General features: G+C 42.0%; 1 protein-coding gene across 2 annotated transcripts in view; it reads right to left on the bottom strand.

Moving 5' to 3' along the window:
* ESRRB (estrogen related receptor beta) overlaps nucleotides 1–27,411 on the bottom strand; it is a 123,969-nt gene that overhangs the window by 62,249 nt on the left and 34,309 nt on the right. Inside the window, exon 1 of one of the 2 annotated variants that reach the window (XM_036384653.2) lies at nucleotides 16,660–16,709. The exons of the other annotated variant lie outside the window; for it this stretch is intronic. Coding sequence (XP_036240546.2) covers nucleotides 16,660–16,709 — 50 coding nt within the window. Of the gene's footprint in view, nucleotides 1–16,659; nucleotides 16,710–27,411 lie in introns of those variants that run through there. 2 annotated transcript variants of the gene reach the window in all.

The following is a 27,411-nucleotide window of genomic DNA, read 5'->3' as shown; positions in this document are numbered from 1 at the left end:
CCTGCAGATCTGCTGCCTCTGGAGCTCTGGGACTGCTCCCAGGAGGAGCTGCGGAGGCCCAGGGGAGGTGTGTGCCACACTGGCTGCACGGATGCTGCTGCAAGGGAGGCTATGAAAGGCACACTGTAGGAAATAGCAGAGGCTACTGCAGGCCACCACAGGGGAGCATGAGCAGAGCCAGCAGGAGACAGCTTATCCATGCTGTGCTTTGGTCTATGCAGTAATTCCAGCCTCTCACTTTCATAAGTGCTAAATTCACACAAAAATGTTTTTTTTAAAACCCACCACAGGCGATTAAGCTGTGATCTAGATTAATTAGCTGCCATATTTCATTTTTAAAATCAGAACTGGCCTGTGCTGACACCAGGGAAACTTATAATATTTTCACTCGTACCTAACTGCCTCTGATTTTTCACGCTGCCTAGAACTGAGTGGCTGCTCCCAGCCTCACCCATCCATGCCAGGCAAGTGCCTGCACCTACTGCAGGCACCCATCCAGGGTGCTGGGGTGAGGCTGGAGGACCAGGGATCTCCTAATGAAAGTGCTGACCCTGGTGTAACCTGTGTGCCCCAAGTAGCATTGCTTCAGTGTTGAAAACAAAAGATCGATGAATTGTATAATGTACTTTTACTGCTGTTAATTTTTCTGAGTGCTGCTGGTTTGTGTCTCCTGGAGGCTAACAGGACCCTTTGGCCACAAAGCAATATTTACTCTATCCTGACAGCTGGGCTGCTGGAGGCAAAAGATGCATCCTTGCTCCCCAGATGATAAGGAAATGATAAGGAAATGCACATCATGAAAAGGACATATCTGATAGAGGCTCAGCACCACTGCATGCAAACATGGCTCAGCCCTAGCTCCAACTCCTGTGAAGTTCTTCCACTTTGCTCCTTTAAATCTTCCAGAAAGCAGGAGGTAGGCAACAATACTGTTTAAGCAAGATCTTACAACTGACTTTTTCAAAACTAATTTTTCAGGTGGTAGACTCTCTTGTCCAGCACTATATTGTTCCCTGTCCATTAAAACTGTAGCTCCTCAGAACAAATGCTATTCAACTGACCTCCACAAAGTACCTTTTAGTCCTGATGACACTTTAAGTGAGTGTTTGCTCAAAAAGCCTAGCCCCAAATCTCAAACTCCTCCTGGAATTCTCTCATGGATTTGATATGTTCACACTCCTGTTATGTTGTTTTATGTACTGCCTTTACAGAAGCCATCCCTACAGCACCTTCCTTAAGCCAAGGAGGTACTCTGAGACTCAGTTCAGTGAGAAGCATCTCCTGCAACAGAGACAGAGCTTCACAGAAGATATCCTTGCTTGCTTTAGCATAGCTGGAGACACACAGGAGGTGTGCAGACAGTGAATGCATAAGGCACATCGGCGAGGCAGCAAATTGATTTACACCAAGAAGTAGAAGACAGACAGCATGCTACTCATTGCTATGTTCATTGGTATATGTTCATTGGTATATGTTATATATATATATGAATATATAACATTGGTATATGTTATTCATATTTATATGAATAACAATGCAAAGTATTCCTGTAAAACACAGAACCCTCCATTCTTCCCCCATCTCTGTGTACAATTTCTAGTGCAAGCACTGCACAACTGTAAAGAGCTGCCAGAACAGGAACTACATCAGCTCATTAACTTCTCAAGTAGAAGAGGTTTTCCATGTGCTGTTCTCTGTTCCCTCCATCCCACTCAGCAGGAAGGACTTCAGGTAAAAGTTGGGGAAAAGTAAAACCCTCTCTTGTACCACACTGCAAAAGCCAAAAGGTAAGCAACCTGTAATCCTGCAACACAGCATGAACACTTGAAACCATATTAAAACCCAGCAGTGGCCAGTAGAACACACCAGAAAATTTTTTAGAACTGATTAGTGGTCCCAAGTTCTCTCATCCAGCTCACTGACTGAGCTTTTTTTCTGGGGGATATCCTGCAGTATCTCTATCCCCATGAAAAACATCAGTTAAGATTTTCCTTCTTCCACACCAAGTCAGCATTCCTCTAATTTGCCCCAGCCCAAGTGCAGAGCTCCACTCCCATCCCACCTCACAGCAATGTGTCATTCCTGCCTTTTCCACCGGAGAAGAAGTGCAGCACAGGCCTCCTACTAGCTGCTAATGTGTATCTTTCTTCTCTAGCTGCAGGGGCGCTAAACACACTGCAATAAATCTCCTCATCCCAAGGGAGCAGTTCTCCTTCTTCAGGCCCCATGATATTATACACAGCAGCTCTTCCCGATGTCAGAAGCTCCATTTCAATGCTCCTCTTCCCTCTGAAAGATCCTGCTGCTTTGTGTCCTAGCACAGGGCAGTTTGCTCCCATCACCACCCAGCTTTCAGATTCCCCACCACGGGGGTAGGCTGTGCTTTCAGACAGTGACAGGGTCATGACAGGGCTGTCAGGCAGAAGGAACCTGTGTGCTTGTGTGGGCAGGCTTTCCACGTGTACCTCTTCCTCACCTCACAAGGATGCTGATCACTACTTTCACCTTGCAGCAGAAAGACAAAACAAGACAGTCGGCAAGTGTGAAGGAAAGTCCTATCCCAGTGCAACAGCCAAACGGTGCATACTGAATTAGAAAGCTGGGAGAGAAACAAAGCAGTAGTTTTGTAAGGTTTGACCCCAGTTTTTAAGACAATTCTCATTCAATTTTAACAACAGAAACCCATGTACGTGCTAGCAGAATCTTTCTTCTTCTGCTGTGATCTCTCTTTCTCCTAAAGCTGTTGTATTCTAATTCCATCTTTTTCCAGAAAGTAATGGTTGTGTGTTTTCAGAGGATCTTCAGGAAAGTTAAATGAGAAAAGGTGTGAGGAACAGCTATTTTCTACCACACCTCACACAAAAACCTTAATCACAAGCCAAAATTCAGCCACAGTGACAGGACCTTGCTGTTGGCTCTTTGGCCACCATTTCTCTGTCCCAGTGTGACCTCAGGCTCCATGGCACAGGTTCTACCCTTGCTTGTCCTTCCCCAGTGCACCCTCTCCAATCATACACAGCTCCAACAGTGTTCAGTGGAAGTACACTGTTTACAATCCAAAATCAAGATAATTCTGAATGATCAACTCTCCTTTGGATCTTGTGCAGAGCAGTAGAATATTGTCTGACACTGCATCTTGCATTTCCTTGCAGCATCAGAGTTCTCAGGATACTACAGAATCAGATGGTACTAAACTTAGACTTCCTACCCACAGGGGGCTTTTGCTTAAGGCATGATTTGTTACATTTGCCTTTATCTTGATTTTATCTATTGCTATAAAGATGCAATTTCTACTCAACTTGATGGCATTATATATATAGATACCTTAAAAGAAGCTTAAAACCAGAGCTGAGTCTCTTCTTCCCAGCTATCTTGTTGCAGTCTTCTCCTTTGCACAGGAGATGGGTTTCATCCATACTCCATGGGTTTCATCTTCATAAATTTGGCAAAGGGCATTCTCCTCTGGAGATCTCTGGAATTCTCCAAATGCTGGAATGCTTCTTTGGAGTCCTGCTTTACTCACCTCTGGTGTGTTTTTATCTGGATAATATTCTTTGCAACTTCAGCGAGTTCACACTTCACCTGCTCTCACACCTCATTTGGCATTTTGTCCTCTGTGCATTTTAGCAATGCATCAAACTGCTCCCCAATCACCACCTAGGCTGCCTTCTCCAACATACTCCAAATTATTCCCAAAGGGGTGAAAGAATCATTTCATGCATTAGAAGCATGAAACCTGAACTCTGAAAGAATCAGCCAGTGATCTGAGGCACTAATAACACCTGGCAGAGTTTTATGGAAAGAAAATTGCTTGTTTCTGCCACTCCCATACAAAGCTTTAGTTGATTCCTGCCCCCTCACTTCAATATGATTTTTATATGGCTTCTGCATATTTCTTCTTCTACTGTGATGTTGAACTGAATGGCCCAATATTAATCTTGTACCAATTTTACATTGGTGTAACCAATCTGATTTTCAGAGTTCCTTGTCATTTACAGTAGCAAAAATGACAACAGATTCACATTCAAAGTACCTTGGAAGACAGTTATAAAAAGCAAGTCCCCAAGCACGTTCAAAGGTTGTAGATGGCTTCTTCATCTTGTGGTTTCTGCTTATCTAGTTTCCCATATAAATTTTCAACACCAGCCTCTTTGTTCAACAGCAGTGACAGCATTTCATGGTTGTTAGCTGCTCTCAGAAGATGAAGTAACCTGATATAAATTACCTATTGCTGCGAGTGCAAGAGAACCTGTTAGCACAGTAGTCACTTCTAGAAGGCTGCAAGTACTGACTACATTATTACAGGCAGAAGGTTTTCTATCATGGTAGAAGTCATTTTAATATGGCATTCTCCTCCAAGATTTTTCTCTATGGCTATTCAAGGTTTTTTCCTTGGTTCAGTAGCCCACATTATGAACAGTGGACTACATTCATGTCCTAACTCTCACATTGGTGATGTACAAAAGCTACCACTTGGATGGCATTCTCCCAGAAGAAACCAGAGGCATTGAGGATTGAGAACAGCAGTCACAATAATGGGAACTAATGGGAACTGCCAAATGAATGGACTGTTCCTGGTTAAATTTGCATTTAATTGCTGCTCACTGCTATTCATTTACCCTGTTAAGACAAGACCGGGTAGCTGATAAGATGATAAACCAGCTACTGAGTAAAAAAAAATAGAGGATATCTAAAACAAATACCTCAATATATTCATATTGTGATGTGGATAACCTATATTCTAAAATAGATGAGAAATTCCTGTATATCCTCATGAGACATAATAGATGCTTTTGGTGAACCAATTGTAATTTTAAGACAACATACCTGTCATTCTTAGCTCAGGTTGCCAGAGCCCAACAATTAAGGTCTCAATGATCTCAATGACAGTTTTATTCCCAAGGAACCAGATAGGGGATACTTCTCTTCCAGATACATTTAGCCTAAAAGGATCTAAAATTTCTGTGTGCCACTTTATTAGACAGTGACTGACAAACTAGAAGGAGTTTTAAGACACCATAAAATGACTGGGCAAACTCAAGTAGGAGATAAAAACCCTCAAAGGACACATGAGGCCATGAACAGAAATACAGTAGGGTCTTTCTGAACATTAGCCAACACTTTGTGACTGCTATGGGTGACCAAGCACTTGCACAGTTTGCTCAGAGATGTTGTGGTGTCCCCTGTCTTGGAGATATTCAAGAGCAGTCTGGACCTGGTTCTGAGCAACCAGCCTTAGATGGTCCTGCTTGAGCACAAGGTTGGACCAGATGACCTCCAAAGGTCCATTCCAACCTCAGCAGTTCTGTGATTCTGTGAGAAAGCAAGAGTTAGCTCCACTTTGGAAAAAGTGTACATAAACTCAAATTATGCAGTCATGAAGATTAATGTATTTCTCAAATAATACATGAAACTCATATGCAAAACACTAAAGTTTCTCTTTCCCCATCAAGCTTCCTTACCATGAGATTTCCATAGACTGTGGAATCGCCCTTCAGGCATCCAAACTTACACTAGTAAGATGCTGAAGGGAGTGCACAGCAGGGATGACAGAGAATCTCCCTGAAGACTCCATCAGGTCCATGAACATGGAAATGCTCTCTCAATGCAGTACTGAGAGCCAAGATGCCCAGGAGAATCCTGCACATACTTTTAGAGGAGGACAGAGTAATTTGACCGTTTTCAAGGATCTGGCCTGTGGAAACAAAGGTGCACGGGCTGCTCTGCAGGCCAGCCCCTGTGCAGCCCCTGTGCAGCCCGGCGCACTGTCAGCGGAGCCCTGCAGATGGCTGCAGAGCTCTTCCAGCGCCTACCTGCGCTACGGCAATGGGCACTTGGAGGCAAGGACACCGGCCAGCCCTGCACTGAAGGAAGCAAAATTGTTCTCCTTTCAAAAGATGGACACCTCTCTATGCTGCCTTTATTTCTACCCAAATGTAACAGCCAGTGGCCTGCAGGCTGAATGTCACTGTCTTTAACCTCACAAAGATCCTCCATTTACAGGTTTTCCCATGACACAGCTGAAAGACAGAGATGCTGTGGCTCTCGTATGTGACAGCGAACTCCTCACACACAAGAACAATTTATCGCTCAAGATGCTTTTCATAACAAGGGTCTGTAGTCCTAAGAAGCTCTTATGGAGCAGATATTTGAAAAGAAGTATCCATTCTTGTCTTGCCCACAGCAGCCACATCCTCTTTGTCCCTTCCCCAGACTTCCACCTAACTGAGCTCAAGGGCTTGCAGCCTTCTTCTTATATCTCATGTCAGGCTCAAGCACTGTTCATAAAACAAGCCACCTTCATCCACCGCCTTTCCCTTAAACTCTACCTTTAGCAATGAATCCTTAAAAAAAAATAAAATTGAGATCTCTGTCACTTTGGATGCCCTCCTTCCTCCAAAGCCATGTCTCCTACTTCCTCCTCCCCTCTCCAGTGTTACACAGCAGATCTGTGCAGGGACAGGGGGTTTTGCATCACAAAATTTTGTGTGCAAATCCTTCCTCTATCTCAAGGGATTTGTGAGCTTTTCTGTGTCCACCTTGTATCAGTGACATGCTTTGAACACAGGGTAGCCTGATGTCTATGCAGGTCTCTCAACAATTATGGACAGCTCCCAACCACAGGCACACTGACACTCAGTGGAATTCAGTGCCCAAGTCAGATCACTCTGCTTGAAAATTCCAGATACAGTATGATAGCGGGAACCATTTCTTCGTAGTTTATATTTACCTGGTCCCTTTCCAATCTATCCATCTGAATCAAGTAATTGTCTTCTAAGAGGGAGTCAAGAACTTGTAATAGACACCAGCTGCCCATTCTCTTTTCACCCATCCAATATTAGACTCGTTAGTCATCAGGATAACAATCCTGTTTGCAAATCAGCTACCTTTACCAGATAACCAGTGGGACCTAGTACAATATCTATTAGTCCAACAATATCACAACCAAGATATATAACTGCTTCTGTACAAAAACCTTTATTCTAATCCTTCTTAAACTCAACAAGACTGATTGGCTTTTATTATTCGTGAATTAATTTTTAACTCTTGGTCCAGCAGGGGAATTGAATCTATAACATTTTGCAGAGACCGAAGGAAAGTAACAGTAGGTTAAGAAAGTAAACCAGCCAAAAGCAGGTATTTTTTCTTCTTTCAATGAACAGTTAAGAGGGCTGAACCTGTTTTTCCCTAAACACCCAAGGGAAAATTCTAGGGAAAATTAGCACATTGAAACATATATAGAGAGCACATCACTGTACTGTGAGAGCTTTTGTTTTTGTTTCATAATTATGGTATTTAAAAAAGGCCGTGGAATTAAATTTGTTAGTATTTTAAGAAACAAGTCCATGTTAGACTAGGAAATCAAGAAGGGAAATTTCAACAGAGGCAGTCCATATTATTAGAGAAGTAATGATCATGGGCAGTGATTAGGGCTTATAGTTGCTCTGTAATGACAGTCCCCTAACTGTACTTGCTAGGAAAAAAGAAATTGCTCTGTAGGAAAATAAAAAACACTTTAAAAAATAATAAAAAGACAATTGTCAGATACACTGTAGGTGATGAAATTAAAAAAAACCCCAAAATATTCCATAATCAAATAACCTTTTAAGTTATTCTATAAGGGGAAGCACACTATATTTTGTGGCTTACTAAACCAAGATCACATTAAAAAAAGAAAAAGAAAATTTCTAAAACCATCAAAAAATAAATAAACAGATAAAATAAATTCCAAATAGCTGACTTTTATGGCTATGGCATTCGAGCCCATCTTTATCTTGACAATGTTATAGTTGGATCTATGTTCTGCATACTGTTTTTCAAATTACTCTCTGATACTCCATTTAAAGAAAATTTCTGTTCCTCTTTAAAAAACACCCGTTCATTGATTTATAAACAGGAATTCTAACTGCAGTTATTTAGTAGCACCTAATCCTATATAATCCATAATAATATATATATTCCCAGAGAAACATCCAATTTTTTTCAGTGCAAATGTTCTGTATGGTATATTTGTACAGCATTTTACATTTACAAAACACCTTCTATGTAAGGCCATGAACAGATTTACAAGCTTGAATTACTAAAGATTGCGAACAATCTTGTGATGAAGACAGACAGATCTACCCTTATTTCTTTCTTTACATTTATACAATAATACACGCAGAAATACATAACCACATGCAGAAAGTCTTGCGTATACATCCAAAAAGACATTGGATGGATAAGTAAAATTGTTCATTATGGAACATCAAATGAACACTTGATTATATATAAAATTGTATCATTTATACACATGTGTGTTCTGTTAAATTATAGCATGTGCACAATTACATAAAATTAGGTGTGTACATACACCCCTGACAGACATCTATCCATGCACTCACAGATCTCTGCATGCAAGAAAACTCTTTTCTGTCCTACTCTGGCACATTCTAGTCCTTCCCAGCGAGCTTGGTGTCCCTACACAACTTGTATAAATTATTTCAAAGGAGATGCATCTGGCATCATCGATGTAAAATAATACCTATGAATGCATCATACACTTAAACATCGTTTTCATAAAGTCATATCTGCTACAACCTATTAAGGCAAAGAAAACCCACAGAAGGTGAAGTCATCATCCTTCACGATGCCCAAGCACAAAAAATGCAAGTTCCTGTGTGGGGATTTGCTTGGCTTTGAAGGAGAGTTTTGATTGTACCAGACAGCTGTGGCCTCCTCCCTGTCGCAGTCCCTGGTTCGGCTGCACATCATTGCTCAAAGTCGCTGTGTAACACGGGTGAGGAGAGCCCTCATCCAGCCAGATACCTCTGCACTACTGATGAATCTGATAACAAATATTACCTACTACAGAGTGTTGGGCAATAGGCACTGATGCTTTTAGAATTTTTTTAGTGTCTCACTGTACCATTACCCCCTTAGCCTACAAAAATTATCAAAAAAAAAAAAACAAAGCCCACCCTCATCACCTCATCAACAGAAATACAAAAACTATGAAGAAACGGAATTAAACTCTCAAAGATAAAAACAGAAGCAATATCAGAAGCAATATCATATGTTTGGAAAGGAATTGAAGCCGTACTGAATTTATGTCATCTAAAGAATTAAATCGCTCTCCTTCTACAGCACTTTCTGAACTGTTAAAACTAGATGGTAATCACATGCCATTCACAGTTGTGAAACAAAGAAAAATAAAACAACAGCAAGTCCTTAAAATTAATGTGTTAATTATAAATGGTTTTAAAAGTTACAAGCGAAGCACGTAAAAAAATGTACAAATTGAAAATGTGTATCCGTTAATTCTGGTTATGTGCAGGAAAAATAAATTTTACACCAAATCCCCGAAATCAGTAACGTCCTATGTTCTTCACCGCTATATTGCCACATATGTGAAAAATTCATCTAGATAAGTGTAATTTCTTAAATCATGAAACAAATATGTTTGAGAAAGAGAAACTAGTCAGTTTGACCTGAACAAAAACAAAAACAACACAGAAATCTTTGGAAAAATAAAATCTGTTGAAGAATAATTCTTTAGTGTCCTTCAGCTCTTTAATTTTTTAATACTTAAAATGATGTAAATCTCACTGAGAAATTTGGTTTCTAATTATTCATGTCAGTACATTAAAAAAAGTACTTGTGGAAACTGACGGAAAATTGTATTTCTGTTTTATTTTCACCCAAGTGCTTATACAATCTTAAAATTATCTTCTTATGCAAAGTCATAATTGGAGAATTGAACATTTTTTAAGCTGTTCTTTTGACCTTTGTCTTGAGTGAAAGGACAGCGAGACAATACACTCACCAGCATTGTTCACAGTGACGGCTCCATCACCGGAGATTGAGGGCCATTATTACAAAAGGGAACTTTAAAATGACATGAGAAAAAGGGGGAAAAAAACCTAGAAAATAACACTTCCTAATATGCCATATGCACAAACAGCCTTTCAGACCAGCAGACCTACAGCAAGAAAAAATCTTCTTGTAAAAAGATCTGCAGTAAAACACAGACAATCAATTCAAAACCAAAGGTGCTATAAGAAATTTTCTCCTGTTATGCAGGATACTCTTAGCTGAAGGTCCCACTTCCATCACCCACATTACAGGCTATGCTAATTTAAGGAAAATACATGACTCTTACAATACATGTTAAAGCAAAGACAATTTCCAGGAATGGAAAAGAAAATTTGGACAGAAAGAAGGGGTCCTCATCAAACACTCTTATTCTACCAAGAAGAAGCTAGAACAGGTTTCCTTTTCCTTCCAAGCCTTCAATAAATGCAATATTTGGACATGCCTTTACTGTCATTACAAAAATTGTATAAAAACAGCCACCCCTCTCTACATTTAATGGATTTCCTTTTATGTATATGAAAATGCAAGAATAAATAGAACTCCGTCCAAAACAAGAGCAATGCTATCACAAATTTTATTGCAATTTAAATCTTATCTTGAAAACAAAACAGAAAAAATAGACTATTAATATGAAAAAGCGAAGCAGCCCCTTTTTGCTTCCTATGCACACATAAGTTAGTGACTTTTTGAACTGATTCTGTGCTGTTCACTAAATCCATATGGACCAGGCATATCTTTTGTAGGACAAAAAAAGTCATCCTAAGGGTGACTAGACTGAGATTTGCCAGGATTCCATAAAGCAAATAGGATTTGCTAGATATTTATTCCTCCCCCATTCAGAAAGGGAGTGCAAGAAAATTCCAGCTCAGCAGGGACAGAGAGCCATCGCAGGTTGTGTGATAACAGCTTGCCACCTGCTTTTCGCAAGTTGTCTCTGCGAAGTGCAAGGGGCACTGAGTAGTAACGTTGCCTGTGGTGATAGGAATGCACTGAACAGCTCAGTATGCAAAAGCACTTACTGGTACACAGTGCTCTTCACAAAGGGCATTGCAGAATGCTTTCCAGGCTGTGTCAGAAGTGCTAGGAAAGGAAATATTAGTGCATGTGTCACAGAAGGAACATAAGTGCTTGCTATCACAATAAAAGAAGGTATAAGCAAATACAGGTAAAACGCTTCTCATAGCCAAAAAAAAAGGGGGAGGGAGCGAGGTGGGGGCCAGGGAGAGGGAGAAGACAGGGAACTTAGCAGCAGTCACATTTGACTGAGCATTTCTGTGCAAGAACAGCAAGGGTTAACAGTGACATGTAAGCTCCAGTCCAGTCAAGATAGGGTCAAATGATGTGCCGTGAAAGTTTCAAGTCCTCAATCCCCCAGAGCTTGTTTGCTAATTACATTTGCAATTACAAACATGACAAATATATTATTATACAGTGTGTTCCACCTTGAGCAGACATGTTTCTCCTCACGGACAGTCATTGCCAGCAGCCAGACTCTCAAGCACTGGAAGAATCAAAGTGCACTGTGCTCCAGCTGCAAACATCATTTTTTGTGGGCATCTCTATTGCTCTGAAGAGGCAGGGCAAGGCTTTAGAGAGAGGCAGCATAACAAGGATGGAAACGTATGCAAAGAGTAAGTTATTACAATTTAATTTCTAAGAAGCAAAACTTGCCAAGTCAGTAGCTATTACTAAGAAGAAATACTAAATTGTGTTCTGTTCCCAATGACATGCACAAAGCACTTTACACATGCAAGCTACATAGAAATAACTACATTCAAAACTCAAATGCAGCTAATACTGCAAAGACAGAAAGAAACCAAGTGTTTCCTTTATTTTTAGGCAAGGTCACCATAACTATCTGCTGCTAATATCTTCTTTATTAAGTTCCTTCACTAAACAAACAACCATTCTGATTCATAGTTTGTCACAGAAACTCTGATCTTTCCCCCTTTTCCCCCCAGTTTCTACAGCGGCATTACCTAAGATGCTCACTGATGGGTTTGGGGCAGATGCTATATTTACTTGCTCACACTGCGCAGACTAAAAATTCTGTTTGTGCTCCCTGGCTGTAATGTCACTGCCAGTAGCTCCACAGAATAAAGAACAGGTCTGACTGGGAAGAATCTCCTCATCTCTGCAGTCTACACTGGAATTGCTGATGTGCATCTCTATGACCCCCAACTCTTAAACCAAGGAGCACAAGTTAGAATAAGAAGATGGGGAAAGGATTTTTGATTTCTCACCATGTTTTTCTACTTTTACTATTTCTTCCCTTAATTAAATCTCTCTTAGACACTTCACACTCTGTGGAGAAATTCTACCTTGCTCCTGACAGAACCCGTAAATTTCATCTACACTCAGGTTTAAACCTTGTTACCTTCCCCCTGTTTCTGTTCCTTAAGAGAATTTGAATCCTTCAAGCTATGGGAAATTTTGTAAAGAGACCCACTAACACGATGCACAAAACTTCTTATTGAGCTGAAATAATTTGAAGAATACAGGTATTTTCAAACAACATGAAATTCAGAGCAGTAGTGACAGTGCAGAAACAGGGCTGGAAAATAACAACGGAAAGGGCACAGAGAGTAGAGCAACATTCTCTTGGAGAGGAAGAAAACGGGATATGAAACCTCTATCACAGCAACTTTCTCTGATGCAATCTCTCCAAAGTCTTTCCCCTCTCAGGCTAAATGCAATATTTATTGATTACTTCAAATCAATACAATGAAAAAATCCTATTTTTTAAATATATTGATCTTTCCATATTTCTCAATAATTGATAATGATTAGATCATGTTTACTTTTACAAGTGGAATTAGAAGAGGAGGGAAAAGTTAATACAAATACTCTAAAGGTACTGATTTCCTCATCAGCCCTCCGCTCACTAAGCTCAGTGTACTGAGACCCCATTTTATGATGGGAACCCTGTCAGAAACCCAGTAACTACCCCAATTCCTTATAGAGGTTTCTCATTTTATTCTGTCAATGAAACAAACAACTCCATCCTATTCTCTCCAATTAACAACTACTTCCAGCCTCTGAGGCATATTCAGAGCAGACAGTTGCATTCAGATTCTCTTACTCAGATTTCTTCCCATTCACAGAATATGGAGATTTCCAGTAACCTCTAAAATCAAGTCACATTACTTCAGTCTATGCATTAGGGTCAGTGACAGCAACTTTGTTAATTTGCTGCTGCATGGTCTGGAATTTGCTCCTTCATTGCCTTAAAATTCCAACATTATACCATTTCACCTCTCTATCAAATATGTAATTTATTCCTTTCAACTTTTTCCTAATCTTCATAAAATATTTTTTATTTTTATTACATCAGTGACTCACCTGTCTTTCTTTTACCTCAGAGGAAACAGTGTAAGAGACATAGCATCTGGCAGGATGCTGTCATTTGCCAGTGATTTTTATTTTACCTTCATAATGGCTCCTTGGTCACTTTCTGTCTGCCATGTAGAATATTAATAAGAAACAGAAATGGCAATTTTGTAGTCCTGTCGACATTTCTAGTGGCAACTATAATAAGGCAGAAAACAAAATTCTCTGAGATTTCGAAGTTAATACGGGAAAGTAAAAATGCCGTATTCTACTCTCTACTGAAACAGCCTTAGGTTTGCATGTGAGGGAGATACACCAGTACTCCACATGACCATACATATGCATGTGTGTATACCAACACACAAATATTTACAGACGCACACATGTGCTTGTGTGTGACTCTAATGACATATTTTATATGGCAGTGTGTACATTAGTGGTGTCTGCACACGCATTCCCTTCCCGCCGTACTGCAGACAGGCGCTGTCAGTACAGTTTAACTAATGTATTCTCACCATATGCCCTCACCTGAGAGACAAACTGCAGGTACAAATCACTGCCTTTGTTAATTTCCTAATTTGAAAATGCTTTAAACAAATTCCAATTCTTACAAAAGATTCTTTCTTGGACCTGCATCATCTACCCCAGGAACAATTTTCCCAGAGGTCAGTACCAAAATGTAGTAAGCGGTTGCTAAAGAGTGGATTTCTGTGTAAGAAAATAAAACATACATGGCCTTAGAGTACATGCACAGAGGATCAAAATTAGGAAGAAGCATTTTCTTACTCCTCCTGAAAGATTCTGCACTGAGAGAAACCACACACCTGCTAACCAGAACTTCCACAGGTTCCTGGTGCAATCACTTAGATCAGCATACACAGGCAATGGAAAAGGAATTTTCACTGCTTGAGCAAGATAAATACAAAACCTGAAGAACAAATTAAAGGAAAGGAATTCCTTTCCTTAGGTTTTGTTCAGACTCCTTTTGAGTCTGACTGTTACAAAAATTAAGATCTCATCAAACTCCAAGGTGAAAGGAGTCACCTCTCCTCTCCTTTGCCTTGCTCCTTCGCTCTGTTTCAATAATTATGAGGTGAAATACAGTTTCCAGGGAACTGTATGGATCATATATTGAGTGACCACATCCACTTCTCTCCCAACATTTTAGCCTTCCTCATATTTTTTCCTATAGCTTAACAAGTAACTAAACAAGAAGAAGCAGTTTGCAATATTTTTAAATTAGCTCCTAATTTAAGGTTTAATGTGACAAAAATTGCCATCCACAGAATTACAAGTGGTATTTAGGAAAAAAAAAAAGGAGGAAAATAATTTAAAATAATTTCAATAGCTAGCAGTCAAAAGAATAAATCAGTACAGTAAGAATAATATGCTCACACCACTAGTTAGGGATACAGGCACAAATACAACACCTGTATTTACTTTGTATGTTTACAGGGCAACTGTGCTACAGTAGGAGAAAAAGATGGTTAAACAGATATAGACGGGCCAACTCATCCTCAGCTACAGGAATATAATGTGAAATCTAGCCTTAATAAAACCAGAATGTAAATCAAATCAGTACCAGACACACTGCACATATACCTTTATATATATTGTATTTTTAAAGCTGCTCATATCTTACTTCTCTCAGTAACTTTTTTCAGACTTTCCTACACCGTCATACTCCTTTAAATTAAAAACATTGAAAAAATTGAGGTTGAAATATTTTAAATTATATTTCTCTATTTTACCAAACCTCAACAATGTTAAAGAGAAGGTCAGTTGGCACACAGAACCAAGCACCTCTTAAAACAAAGAGCTCTCCAACAGTTTCTCATCTCAAAAAGCAGCACTCTCTGTCTTCAGTAAAGCCATAGGGGCTCGGTGTCACTTCCCCCAGGGCCACCTTCATCTGTCTATTTAGCAGCAGTTATGCATATGGGTAAGGTGCACTTGACATTTTTGAGAGCTGACTGAAAGCCCATGAAAAAGTAAAAAGGGTGAACAGCAATACAACATACAGATTACTTCTTACTATTTTCATGTTGAGTTCCTTTTTCTCAATTCCAAAAGTACAAAAAAATAGAAGGAAAAAGTTAAGAGACTACATAGTAAGTGATGAAGATCTAGGTTTTCATTGTGGCATTTTGTTATTTTCTTTTTTTTCTGAAGGTAAATACATCTTCTATTTTTGCCTAAATATTAAGATTCCCAGCAGCATACAGAATACCTTTCCCTTAAGAAACTGTTTGTTTATTTTTAATTCAAAGTGGAGCAGCCACAAGTGTAGCACCAGTGGGGAAAAGAAAGCCACATGGGTTAGATTATTAATTTCTATTAACAATACGAAGTCTCATTTTAATGAAACTGCTGGAAGCTGGGGATTAGGAAAGGAAAGAGAAATGAGTGTAAAGACAGATGGAATATCAGAAAACAAGGTACAGAAAGACAAATAAAAGCCGAAATGAGGAAAGAGGGGTACTTGTGGATGATTTGTTTGACTTTAATTATTTTAATTGTACTAAATACAATGTATTCTTATGGCAAAAGCAATGAAATAGGCAAAATTACTTAATTCCCACCTCTGATGACACAAAACCTGCATAGGTGACACACGGATTAACATGCAAACACACAAAAGAGGACTCTGCCCAGGGTGGGATTTATCAGAGAAATGCATTTAAAATTAATTGTTCCAATCAGCTGGATGTAAACGCTGAAAAGGTTTTGCCTTGTTTCCTAACTTCCCCAACAGGATCAAACCAAACTTAACACGCTAAAGTGATTTTAAACACAGCATTACCAGGCACAGCCCACTTCGGAATACAAAGAGCAGTAGCAGGTGCTAAGGTATCAGCCACCAGTCCCAGCTTGGGATGTCTGTTTGCCAGCCCTCCGACTCACTTCACTCTTTTCCCGGGCAGGCTATCCAAAACAGTAGTCTGTGGGAAACTGAATTTCCGTAGTGCATTTCAGATGAAAAACAGACTTTTAAAATAAAAGACGGTGCTTTAATTGATCAGGTTCGTATAATTTTATATGCACGTCTCTTTATAGGCACCTAGTAATTCATCTAATAAAAATCCTAGCACAGACGGAAAGTAAAACTGCGCAGAAAGGACTGTCAGTGCTCACTGTTAGCTGCCTGTTCCTAGGAGATGAAGCATTAGAGGGAGAAGTTACACGGCAAGAAAGAAACACACCAGCACGCCTACACCCCCAAGTGCTGTTCCGCGGACTCTTCCGCGCCTGCCGGCGCGGAGGTGCGCCCTGCCCTGCCCTGCCCTGCCCGCGGCCGGCCGCTCCGAGACCCCCGGCACAGCCGTGCCCCGCGGGGGAGGGCGGCGGCGGCGGCGGCTCTGCGGCACGGAGGCAGCGGGACTGCGGGGTCGCTGCCCCATCCCACCCGCAGCGGGACGCAACGCCGGCCCCAGCCCGCCCCCGACCCGCCCGGCCCCGGCACGGCACACTCACTGGTTGTGGTAGCCGAGCGGGTCGGAGATGCACAGCTCGGAAATGTCCATCAGTCCAGTTTGAGCATTCCCAGTTGGAGGAGGAAAAAAAAAAAAAAAGAAGAAAGAAAGAAAAAACACAAGATAACAACTAAACTGCGGCGGGCTGGGAAGGTGGGGAGCGCCGGGAAGAGGAGCCGGCCCGAGCCCGGCGGCGGGGCAGGGGCGGCGGGAGGCAGCGCCGCTCCGCTCCGCTCCCGCACCCGCGTGCGGACACACTGACGGCGGCAGGAGGCGGGCGGCGCGCAGGACACGGCCACGGGGGATTTCGCCGCCCCGAACCCCGCTGTAGCTTTAACGCCGGGAGACGGATGGAGACGGCAGGGCGGCTATTGGCTCCCGCGCAGGGGCTGGGCTTGGACGGCGGCTGGGGGAGGCACGGCCGGGGGGGCCACCGGACCCGGCACCGCAGCGCGGCCGCCGGCACCGCGCAGCCCCGGCCCGGCACCGCTGCGCTCCGCCGGGACGGGGAGGGGACCCCCGGTCCGGGGCCGCAGGAGTCGGGGCGCCGCGGGGCGCGGTGCGGGCCGGCAGCCGGGCTGCCCCTGGCGCGGGTGACACGGGTGACACGGGTGACACGGGATAGCGGCTCCGCTCGGTCCCGCCGCGGCAGCGCACGCGCCCCTTCCCTCTCACCCAGCGGTCCGTGTCTGTGGGCAGCGGCTGCCGAGTTTAGGGTTATGCAAAAACTTGAGGTAAAGGGTGCCCCGTGGCTGCGGACACGAGCTGCCGGCGGGCGGCTGTGCGCCCACACAGCACCCCCGTGCTGGGCACAGGGCACCAGCGCGCCGCTGGAACACGCGTGTCCCGGGCGTGTTACATGCAAACACACGGCTCCACAAACACTTCGTGCACATGCAGACCCGCGTCTCAGCGCGTCCACAGCGCTGCACTCGGAACCATCTCTTTTCCCATACCGATATCCATTGCCACAAACGTGTGCAGAAGAGTTCCCGAATCCCGTTTCAAAGCAGTGTAATTCAGATGTCACTTCAGTGCAATTTATGAAACCACGCTGGAATAAGTCGTGGCATGTGAGATCAGAATCAGGCATTCAGGATAATAGCACACATTCCCAGGCACAAAGACATCGCCACAAACCCTCAGAAGTCTTCACAAACATCAAAATTGGCACATACAACTAATTTCACGAAGGACACATTTTCAAAGCTCTGCATATGTACTGACTGCTACTAGAGGCTGTGTCCTCTCACAGTTCCAGCACGCATCTTCACACTCACACAACTGCACTGCATATTTACAGCACCACACCAACACCCCTCTGAAGGTCCCTCTCCACAAAGCACAGGAACCTCTCTGGCATGTGCCTACCACACGCAGTCCTGCACTGAATGCCTGACTCACACGGAGCTGCACCAAAGGTTCTGTTTGCCCCTTGCTACCTACTATCTACCTTTCAAACTGCACTCACAAACCTCACTTGTATCTCTCCTATGCTTCTAGTTCGTGTTTGGATGTTTGATGCTCAAATATATAAAAATATCCTTAAGAGGTAGATAAAAACCAGAGGCCTTTCTAAAACAAAAAATACATACAACTATACCTGGATAAAAGCTTCATGCTCTTATACCAGGCAAACAAATTTTTTTAAAAAGTAGAAATCAGGAGGGTATTTCTAAATATAAAACCCAGAATCTAATTTGAGGCAAAGATGTACAACACCAGGAGAAGCGAAGGGCAGACTACAGCTTTTTGGATGATGGAGGTAGTACTGAATAAAAGAAAAATAGTAAGAATAAAAGAAAATGCAATGTGGCTCAGCTCTAAGCAATAAACACAGAATAAATGAGGCTACAACTTTTCATACAATCAGTATTTGTAGAAACTTGAGAGTATTTGGAAAAGAGGGATGTGGAAATTCAAAGCCAGTGTAACTATCTCCTCTACCAGAGATCTTAAATGCATATAAAATAATGGAGTGCCCTAACTTGTCCCCAGGCCATGTGAGGACAAGTTGGGTGATTCTGATCACCTACCTTTAAAGGATGTCAAGACAGAGGTCTTTTATGGTAAAAGGTACACATGAAGACAGCACAGAAAACAGGTTAGTTTAGTAAATGCAGACAGAGAGAAGACGTATCTGGTTTTAAAGTACAGCAGAATCAGATTACCTGAATGTTGCAGGTGGCACAATTCAGATTATACATTTTTCCTCAACCAGAATTAATGAAACATATACACATAGACCTTTGTACACTTCAGTGATATATCATCACAGCAGAGACTCTATGATGCTTTAAATGTTGCAGAGACAAGAGACAAGCTTTAATAAGGCATTAGCATTAGTAGGGCCCAAGGTTGTACGGAATCTCACTAACCACCTCAGAGAACACCTGACCAAGTAGAGGCAAGGACAAAACCAGCACCTTTGTGTTTCCAACAGAAAGCTGAGGCCAGAGAGGGACTGACTGATGACTTAGTTGCCCCATAACAAAGATTCCTGTTATGCAGTAGGGTGAGAGGCAGGAGGAGGCGCACAGGGTCAGGGTTTAGGCAGACTACAGTTCAAGAGCAGTCAGGGTGTTTGCAGTGAGCTGATTTTGACAGAAAACAATTTTCTTCAGAAAGGTGCACCCTGACTGGATCCTGACTGTGCAGAGATTAACTCTGGTGTAGGCCCTCAGCGAATGGGAGGCCAGAGTAGGAATGGCTTGGCAGGCGGGTCCTGCTCTCCCAATAGCTGATGTTTTAATTTTGCACTTTAACTTTTATCCAGGCTGAGGTGATGCAAGCAGGGAGCCACGAGATTGCCTGGCACAAGGTCCTCAGGGCTGAATTAACTGATATAAACAGTACAATAGTGGGTTTGTACACTGGAAATGGGCTGTTGCTGACAGAGGACTACCTGGGTGAGGTGGGCATTTGCAGAGTGGTGCAGAAATGTAATATTAATCTCTTCTGACCCAGTGCAAATGGACAAATTGAGCTTCCTCTGCCTTGAGAGTAACCTGTGCAGAGGTCTGACCCTTCCTTTCTGAGAATGATAGAAAGGAATAGTCTCTGCTGGCTGGGCTTGATCTGCCAACCTGAATTCACTAATAAAGAGAACAAAAGTCCTGCAACCTGGTTTTGGAAATCCAGAAGGCTTCATCCTTTGCAAACCTCCACACACAGTGAGCTCTTCTCACAGCTTTGGCCAATTTTCTTCTCCCACAGAATAAAGAAGGAAACACTGATCTCAACATGGCTATCCTTCAGATATGTGTGGGTTTTAAAACAAGTTCCAAGACAAAGTTAGAAAGATCGTGAGATTAATCTGGTAGATCTGGAAGCAAAAGAGCTCTCTTAGGGTAGATCCAAGGCAGAACTCCACACAGAACAGAAGTACCAGGCTTGGTTTGTGAGCACAGCCTTTGTTTGCTGCCCTGATCAAATCCTCCCCTGGAATTGCTGCTCTCTCACTGCAGGAGGGGCAGGGAACCATCCCAGCCAACTCTGTCTGTGGCTCTGAGCAGAGGTGCTCTGGTAAGCGCTACCCTTTGGGATGACTTTCATAAGGCAGCCTCTGGCTTTTGGGGTCACCTGTTCTCCTCACTGTCCCAATGCACAGCAACAATGCTCCATCAATATTAGCCTTGGACAGATCACAATCAGAGCACGACACGCTGATGGAGTGATAGACACTATCAGTTCTTTGAGACATGCAGTATGGAAAGAAAGAAAAAGAAAAAGAAAAAGAAAAAGAAAAAGAAAAAGAAAAAGAAAAAGAAAAAGAAAAAGAAAAAGAAAAAGAAAAAGAAAAAGAAAAAGAAAAAGAAAAAGAAAAAGAAAAAAGAATTGTGATATATGTCTCCAATTTTCCTGGCTCTTCCAAGATATAATGTATAGAGACTTTCTTTGAAGACTTTTCTCCAGCCTTTAAGGACCAATCTGGTTTTGATAAACTGATGTTTTACTTCTTAAAAAAAACTTTTATCATAAAATAATGATCAACTTTCCAGCAAGTTGACTGATTGATTGACAGAAATTTCATTTGGTCTAATATGGGAGCAACGTGGAAATCATGCCAGACAAACTTGATTTCACTTGCTGATAAGGTGCCTTTTTTTTTTTTGACTAAGGAAAATGCAGAAGAGGAAGAGATCTAGTTACTTTTAGGGTTTGGGATCGTGTTTTTCCCTTTTATGAAGGTTCTATTATTGTATTTTCACAAGAAAGTGAGTGAAATGCTGTCTGTACAGGACAAAAAAAGATAATTAGGAGATCTGAACTGGGCTGAGCAGTTTTGTGTATACACTTTTTTATCTTGTCTGCTGGGGAAGGAGGAGATTGATGACCCGAAATCTTTCCAAGCCTGTGTCTCATTTAAGTTACAGGGGGGTCATTGGGTTGAATTCAGAAGACAAGCCTTTCACACCTTTGAGGCCAACAGAACTGCCTGACCTCTCCCAAGTCACTGTTACATGCCCTGATCCCTTTGCTTTGCAGGGCTATTAGCCCTAAAGAGAAACTTAGATACTCTAAACACAGGTCCCTGATGGCTTGTAGGCTCTTGCAGACCAGTCTTCTTTATTTAAGGTTCTAGTCTTTTTTCTCTTACCCAAACAAGAGAGTTTGTTCTCCCCAGAAAAAGCAATGTCTTCTTTTCTACCAAACTCCAATAGATTTTTTTTTCTGTAAAGATCAAATTGGTCTTGCAAACAATATGCTTCCATCTAAATGTATCATGATGAAGCTCAACATCTATTTAAACAGAAATCAGTTTTCATGTTGTGATTTTCAAACAATGAACACCCATCTGAACATTCTTAGACGTGCTTCAAACGTTACCTAGTCTTTAGAATGTGTTACAATTCACAACTTACAGACTGCCCAATCCTACCATAAAGAGGTTGTGTGGCTTGCCCCAGATCAGTAGCACAACAGTCTGAATATAAGTGTCTTAACCCTTACTGTCCTGCTTTAAAAAGAATTCTCTGTCCCAAAATTGTGACCTTAAATTCTGTGCTTGGATATGGTGCTAGGAGCTCTGTGCTACAGTGTAACACAGTCCTAACACTTTTAGGAGCCCTGAGTTAAGACAAACATAGTCTCTACATTGCCAGGGAAAAGTCAAGGTTTTCTTTTAATAACCATTTATAACTTTTTTTTTTTCATATATGGCCAGCGATGTTTTGTGTGGTTGTACACCCATTTTTGTCTTTGCAGTGTTAATAGCACGACTCAGTTCCAAAGCAGAACATGTTCCTGCTGACATCTTAAATGAAAGTTCACTGCAGAGACACAAAGACAAACCAGGAAAAGTAAATCTAACTTTTGTAAAATTAAAACAGAGCATCAGAGTAAGAGGCAGGTGCAGAGTATTTTACCAAATGGGAAAGAATAAAGACAATCAGAAGAGAGACATTTCTTTCCAGATTATGGAAGAATTTGTAATAAGAAACACAGAGAGAGGCAGGAGAGGGAATTATATAGCTGGGATTATGCCTCCTGCTCTTCCTTGCATCATCAGTTAACTGGGGTATTTCATAAGAACTTCTATTTGCCAGAAATCCAGCAGTGTATCTTCTTCATGTTTTGGCAACCTACTCCTTAGTCAGTCTCTGCCTAACTGTTGTTTAAGTAAGTGGACAGAAACCTTCCTCAGAAAAGACAGGTAATTAGAGAGGTAGGTTGATCTTGTATGCTTAGAAGAATACAATAGAGAGCTGTGATACAGCTCCAAATTTGGATCTGTTGGTGATCTTTTTTCCATGATATGTTACACTAATCCTCAGCTGGGTTACTGTAGTCAGGCAGAACACGGCCACGACCTTGACTGGAAAGGGATTTTTATTCACACTTACACCTACACATAATTTACTAGCACAGTAACTGCTACTTCCTATACTCTTTCAATTCCAGCAAAGCAGAAATTAATCCTTCCCCCTCCATGATCCTAGGTGTCCACAGGGCAGTAGCTATTTGCTCAGCTACCAGGAGGAAGGAAAGAACACAAGGCATCAAGGAATCTTTACCTCTGCTTAGCTGTTGCAAATCCTCCATCACAAGCGTGGCCTTCCTAGAATGGTGGTTCATCCTGTCAGATGGGACATAAAGCCAAAGAGCATCTTTTCAACTTTAGCTTTCCTAAAATTACACTAGCTTCAAGTCTGGTATTGCAGAAGGCCAAGGAGGATGGTCAGTAGAACAGGGGGTGCTTGTCCATTGCCCTGATTTGGGGAGATGATTAGCTGGTTTCCTCTCCAAGCCCATCCATTCTTATCACCCTAGGACCCTAATATTCACAGTACCAGCTTACTCACTGGACCAATCAAAAGAAATATCTGTCTTGTCAGGAGAAATAATGGTTATTTACTCTTATGCTGCATGCCAAAAATGAAAACACTTTAGCCACGTGCATTGATAGTGTCGAGCGTCTTAACCCAGAAAAGGAGTGGGGCTTACCAATAGTAACTCTGAAAAATTTTGGTTAAGAAAGTATGCCTACTGAGGGTCAGGCAGGGAGGGAAAAGGGTAATTTTTCCAAGTCTGTGATGGAAACACATGCAAGACAACTTATTTCCCAGCAACAGCAATGAGGTGGCTGCAGTTTGAATGCAATGATGTGACAAAAAACAGTGGATAAGTGTGCAGGTTCCTCTTAGCTGGGTTCTCTGGGTAGGTAACAGAGTTATTTTAGAACATGAGGTAGGCCGTTATAAAGAAGAAAAGCAGTGAAAGAACTTTTCTTCCCAGGGTGTAAGGGATGAAGAAAGCAAGGAGAAAGACCTTCCTTTCCCTGCAGGAGCCTCCATCTGGCCTCATCTGGGCACAGTTGATAGAAGACTATTGACTTCACCAGGTCAGTCAGGCCAAATACAGAGGAGCTCACCAACAGTGGATCTATACAAAAGTATTTAACAGTGAGATGAACCTACAGGTCCCAAGTGACATTAGCAAACTTGATATAGTTTCTGTCTGGAAAAAGCAGAGATATCAGATGATCAGGACTGCTCTTCTGGTCATCATCTCCAGCCTCAGAATACTCTAGTTTCTAATAGTAATGGACTACAGGTTTTGGCTAGAACCACACATGACAGGCCAGCTTCATTCTGATATGCTGTATCAGCAGCACACCAACCTCAACTCTCCTCTGCTCTGAATCTCCAAACAGCTCAGTTAAGTACATGAACTTTTTTAAGATTTGTTCTGTACTAACTTGAGTGTTTGAAGAACTATGCAGATTTTTTACACAGCTCCCTCTTGAGTTTATTTATTACTTGAATAACATTTATTTCACTTGTTGGACAAAAGCAAATTGCTGTGGTAGATTATTTGATTAGATAGCTTTGCCAACAAACCCCATCCCAAGCTTAAGATACTTTTAAGCACCATCATGAGTTACATATCTGCATTGCATTCAGACACCTTCAAGTAAAGTGCATTAGGAAACCACTGTTCTGTCTACAACTCATTAACATTCAAACACTATGCCTACACACCATGAATGATCAAGTTTTTGCAGTACATTTTCAAAAATAAAGAGAAAAAATAACAAGAAGAATAATCCTTGCTGATACCACAAAGCATCACTTAGAAGAGGCAGTGCAATTCAGGACCATACCTACACAATATATGAACATACAGTGTTGAAAGAGTAGCCAGTCATGAAGAGACAGATGCTGGTTACCAGATAAAAAAGCTCTTCTTTGCAAAGGAAATGAGAAGTTTCAGCAGCTCAGTTCTAATTCTGTTGTGCTGCTCTATGTATTCTAAAAGACAGCGATCTTTCTCAATGTGTGGAAGTACAAGCCCCTGGACATCTTTGAAAAGCTCTTGTTGAATGACTTACTAGTCTTAAAATTTCTCGGAGATCCCAGCACAGAGGCAGTTGTGGGCAGCAGTAAAATCTTCTCCTGACAGACCTGAACATGTGTCACTGGATTTCAGCAAAAATACCTTCATCATTCATAGTCACATGTTGCCAGCTTCACTGTTCCTATGGCAGCAGTAGAAAGGATTACTTTTCTCTTTCATTGTTAAGGCAAACTCAAATCTCAGTCCCATGTGGTTGGAGGGTGACTTTGGTGCTGCAGCCTCCTAGCAACAGGTCCTCTTGGTCTCCACATTGCTTACAAAAGAAAATTCAGTATTGGTCTTTTGCTAATCTCTCAAACACCTTTATTTTAGTGGTAATCAACAACTACCAGTGCCTCCCCTCTCTGTTCCTCTGTTGAACATAGCAATCTTCCATTAAACATTTCCAGTCAGCTGAACTCAGTAGTGCTCAACTCATATTTTAGACCTTGCCCCTCAACATTTGGCAGTATTTCATAACCACTGCAGTCAGCAACACAGTAATGTGTAGGCTTTTGTGATGTAACTTCCAGAAGTTGGTGCTACCAAGTTTGTCTTGTCAACCATACAGTCTAGGGACAGCACTTCTCTTTGTTAAACCCATTGCTTTTCCACAGTAGCAAGAAGTTAGACAGAAACAGAAGAGAAGGAAGACAGTAGGAAAGACTGTCACTGCTCCAGATACAGAGGTCCACTTAATCACTGATGATGCAGCGCCCAGCAGGCCCGGCCTTGCTAATGAAAAAGAAGGTTCTAGGCAACAATACCACCTTGAGATGCTACTTTGTTTCTAGAGGCTCATTTCATGAGGATACTCACTGAAGTGACCGATCAAGGGGGATGTTAACACCAGCCAAAAGCATGAGTCATTAGCCATCAACCATTTGGGCACTGAATCAGCCCATTTGGCCCTGTAACCATAGGCAGGGCAGCTGCATTCCCCCCAGACAGACCAGTGCCTCTTCCAAAGGCACTGTGGGGATGGGGGCCATCAGCCTGCAACACCACACAGGCTGTGCTAGTACACATCCCACAGGATTAGCTGGCCAGCACTGTAAGGTGCTCAGATCGTGCCTTGCATGTCCTACTGCCAGGCAGGTAGGTTCTGCTGGTGGAGGTAGTGCTAATACTTCTCTACAGCCAAATCTAGATCACACCCATCAGAGGAGCAATAAGTATCTCCAAGGGCTGTACTAGGATACAAACCAACAACATTTAGATTTGACTGTCCACTTGCTATTTAAGGAGCACTTTTTTTTAATCTACTACAGTTCATACACACAAGGTACAAAAGCAACAATATAAGGTCTAAATATTTGTCAAGCTGTCAAATGCCCATTAATGAGATGCTGTAAGTCAGCTGAACAGAAAAGTGAGAGCTTACACTCCTAACTTATGTTCCCAGACTTCTACCTACACACTGTGGAGCAAAGGATAAACACTCAGATGTCTCAGTGATTAGCTCTCCCAACAGTAAAACACATACCAAAAATATAGTGTCTTAAGAATGATGTAAGAGCTATTAAATGTTTGTGGGATGTCTGTGAACATCACAGGTGTCCAGTGCTCTCAAGCAAGGATCAATGCTATCTGCAATACCCTTGGAGGTGTCCTGTAGAGATTTGTCAAAATAAGGTATGGGGCAGCCTGAGAGAACCAGAGAACTGTGGCTTTGCTGGCACTGCTATACTATTTCACCCAGCCAAAACCCTTGACACAACATAAATATCCCCCAAACCCCTCTCTCTAAAAGAAGAAATTGTTCCTCTAAAACTAGGAGAAGCTGGGTCATCAGATGAGGGCAAAATTGGTTTAAAAGCCATTAAGAAGAAAGCAACCTAGGCATTCAGGAGCAATCACAGCTGCTTGGGCTGATCAGGAGAGACGGAGGGAATTATTTATTTATGGACTTCCTGCTCTCCCTGAGCGGATCTCTCCACTGGGGAAGCTTTAAGAGGAGTGGGGAGCAGAAGGCAGGTGCTGCTTGGAGTCCTCCAGAGATTTTCCTGGTCTGGGCCTCAGGAGAGTTAAACACAGTTCATGCTGGAGCCATCAACTTATCTTTCTCAGAGCAGGAAAGGCAAGCAAGAGCATCACACAGATCTCTGCTGGGATGAAGCACATGGAGAGCCCCAGGCACCCAGACTGCCATGCAGGCTTTGCACAGCTTTCAGCAAGATCCCTTTAGAGCAGTAGTGCTTGAGTACACAGACATTTCTCTCTTCTTGTGGTTCAGCTGCTTCCCTTTAAACACAGATCAAGTGTCTCTAGGGACCCAGCAAGCATTTAACAGACCTGCCTGATAGAAGGACCTCCAATGAGAAAACCAAGACCTGAAATTCCCAACAGACATCCTCAATTCAGTCCACATCTGAGAAAGCAACCCTGAATTACATGCAACCAGATTCTAACTGCACAGAAAGCATGTCAGTCTAGTCTGTATCCAAAGCTCAGCTAAACATTTTAAACTTAAGGGGAGGGAAAGACTAGCGGAGTAAACATGAAGAACTATGTGAACTGAAAAAGGTCAGCATGGAAATACAGAGTTATTGATATTGTATTAAGAATTCCTTTTCAAGATGCAATATTGTCTTTCTCAATGCAATTTCTTAGTGTTTCCCAAAACTGGAGGATGAGGAGGAGTTATTCCCTAAAATCACAATTGATAGTCTTCTATCAACTGCTCCCTAAAAGATGACCCTTCATAACAAACTAAAAAAAGCTGTAGAGACAGACAGATCTGCCCAGTCAGCCAGATCTGGTAACTATCTTCTTGTTTAGCCTTGGTCAGAGGGTCAGAGAAGGGTACAAGGGGGTGGAAGCCACCAACCACTGCCAGAGTCTTTCCCTAGAAGATGTTGCAGAACTAGTGTTACAGGAGGGTCACTGATGGGGATTGAACAGATTATGAGAG

This window comes from Molothrus ater, chromosome 6 (genome assembly GCF_012460135.2).
Source record: "Molothrus ater isolate BHLD 08-10-18 breed brown headed cowbird chromosome 6, BPBGC_Mater_1.1, whole genome shotgun sequence".
NCBI lineage: Eukaryota > Metazoa > Chordata > Aves > Passeriformes > Icteridae > Molothrus > Molothrus ater.
Note: the sequence above shows the minus strand (reverse complement) of the source record. Positions and strands in the feature narration are given on the sequence as shown.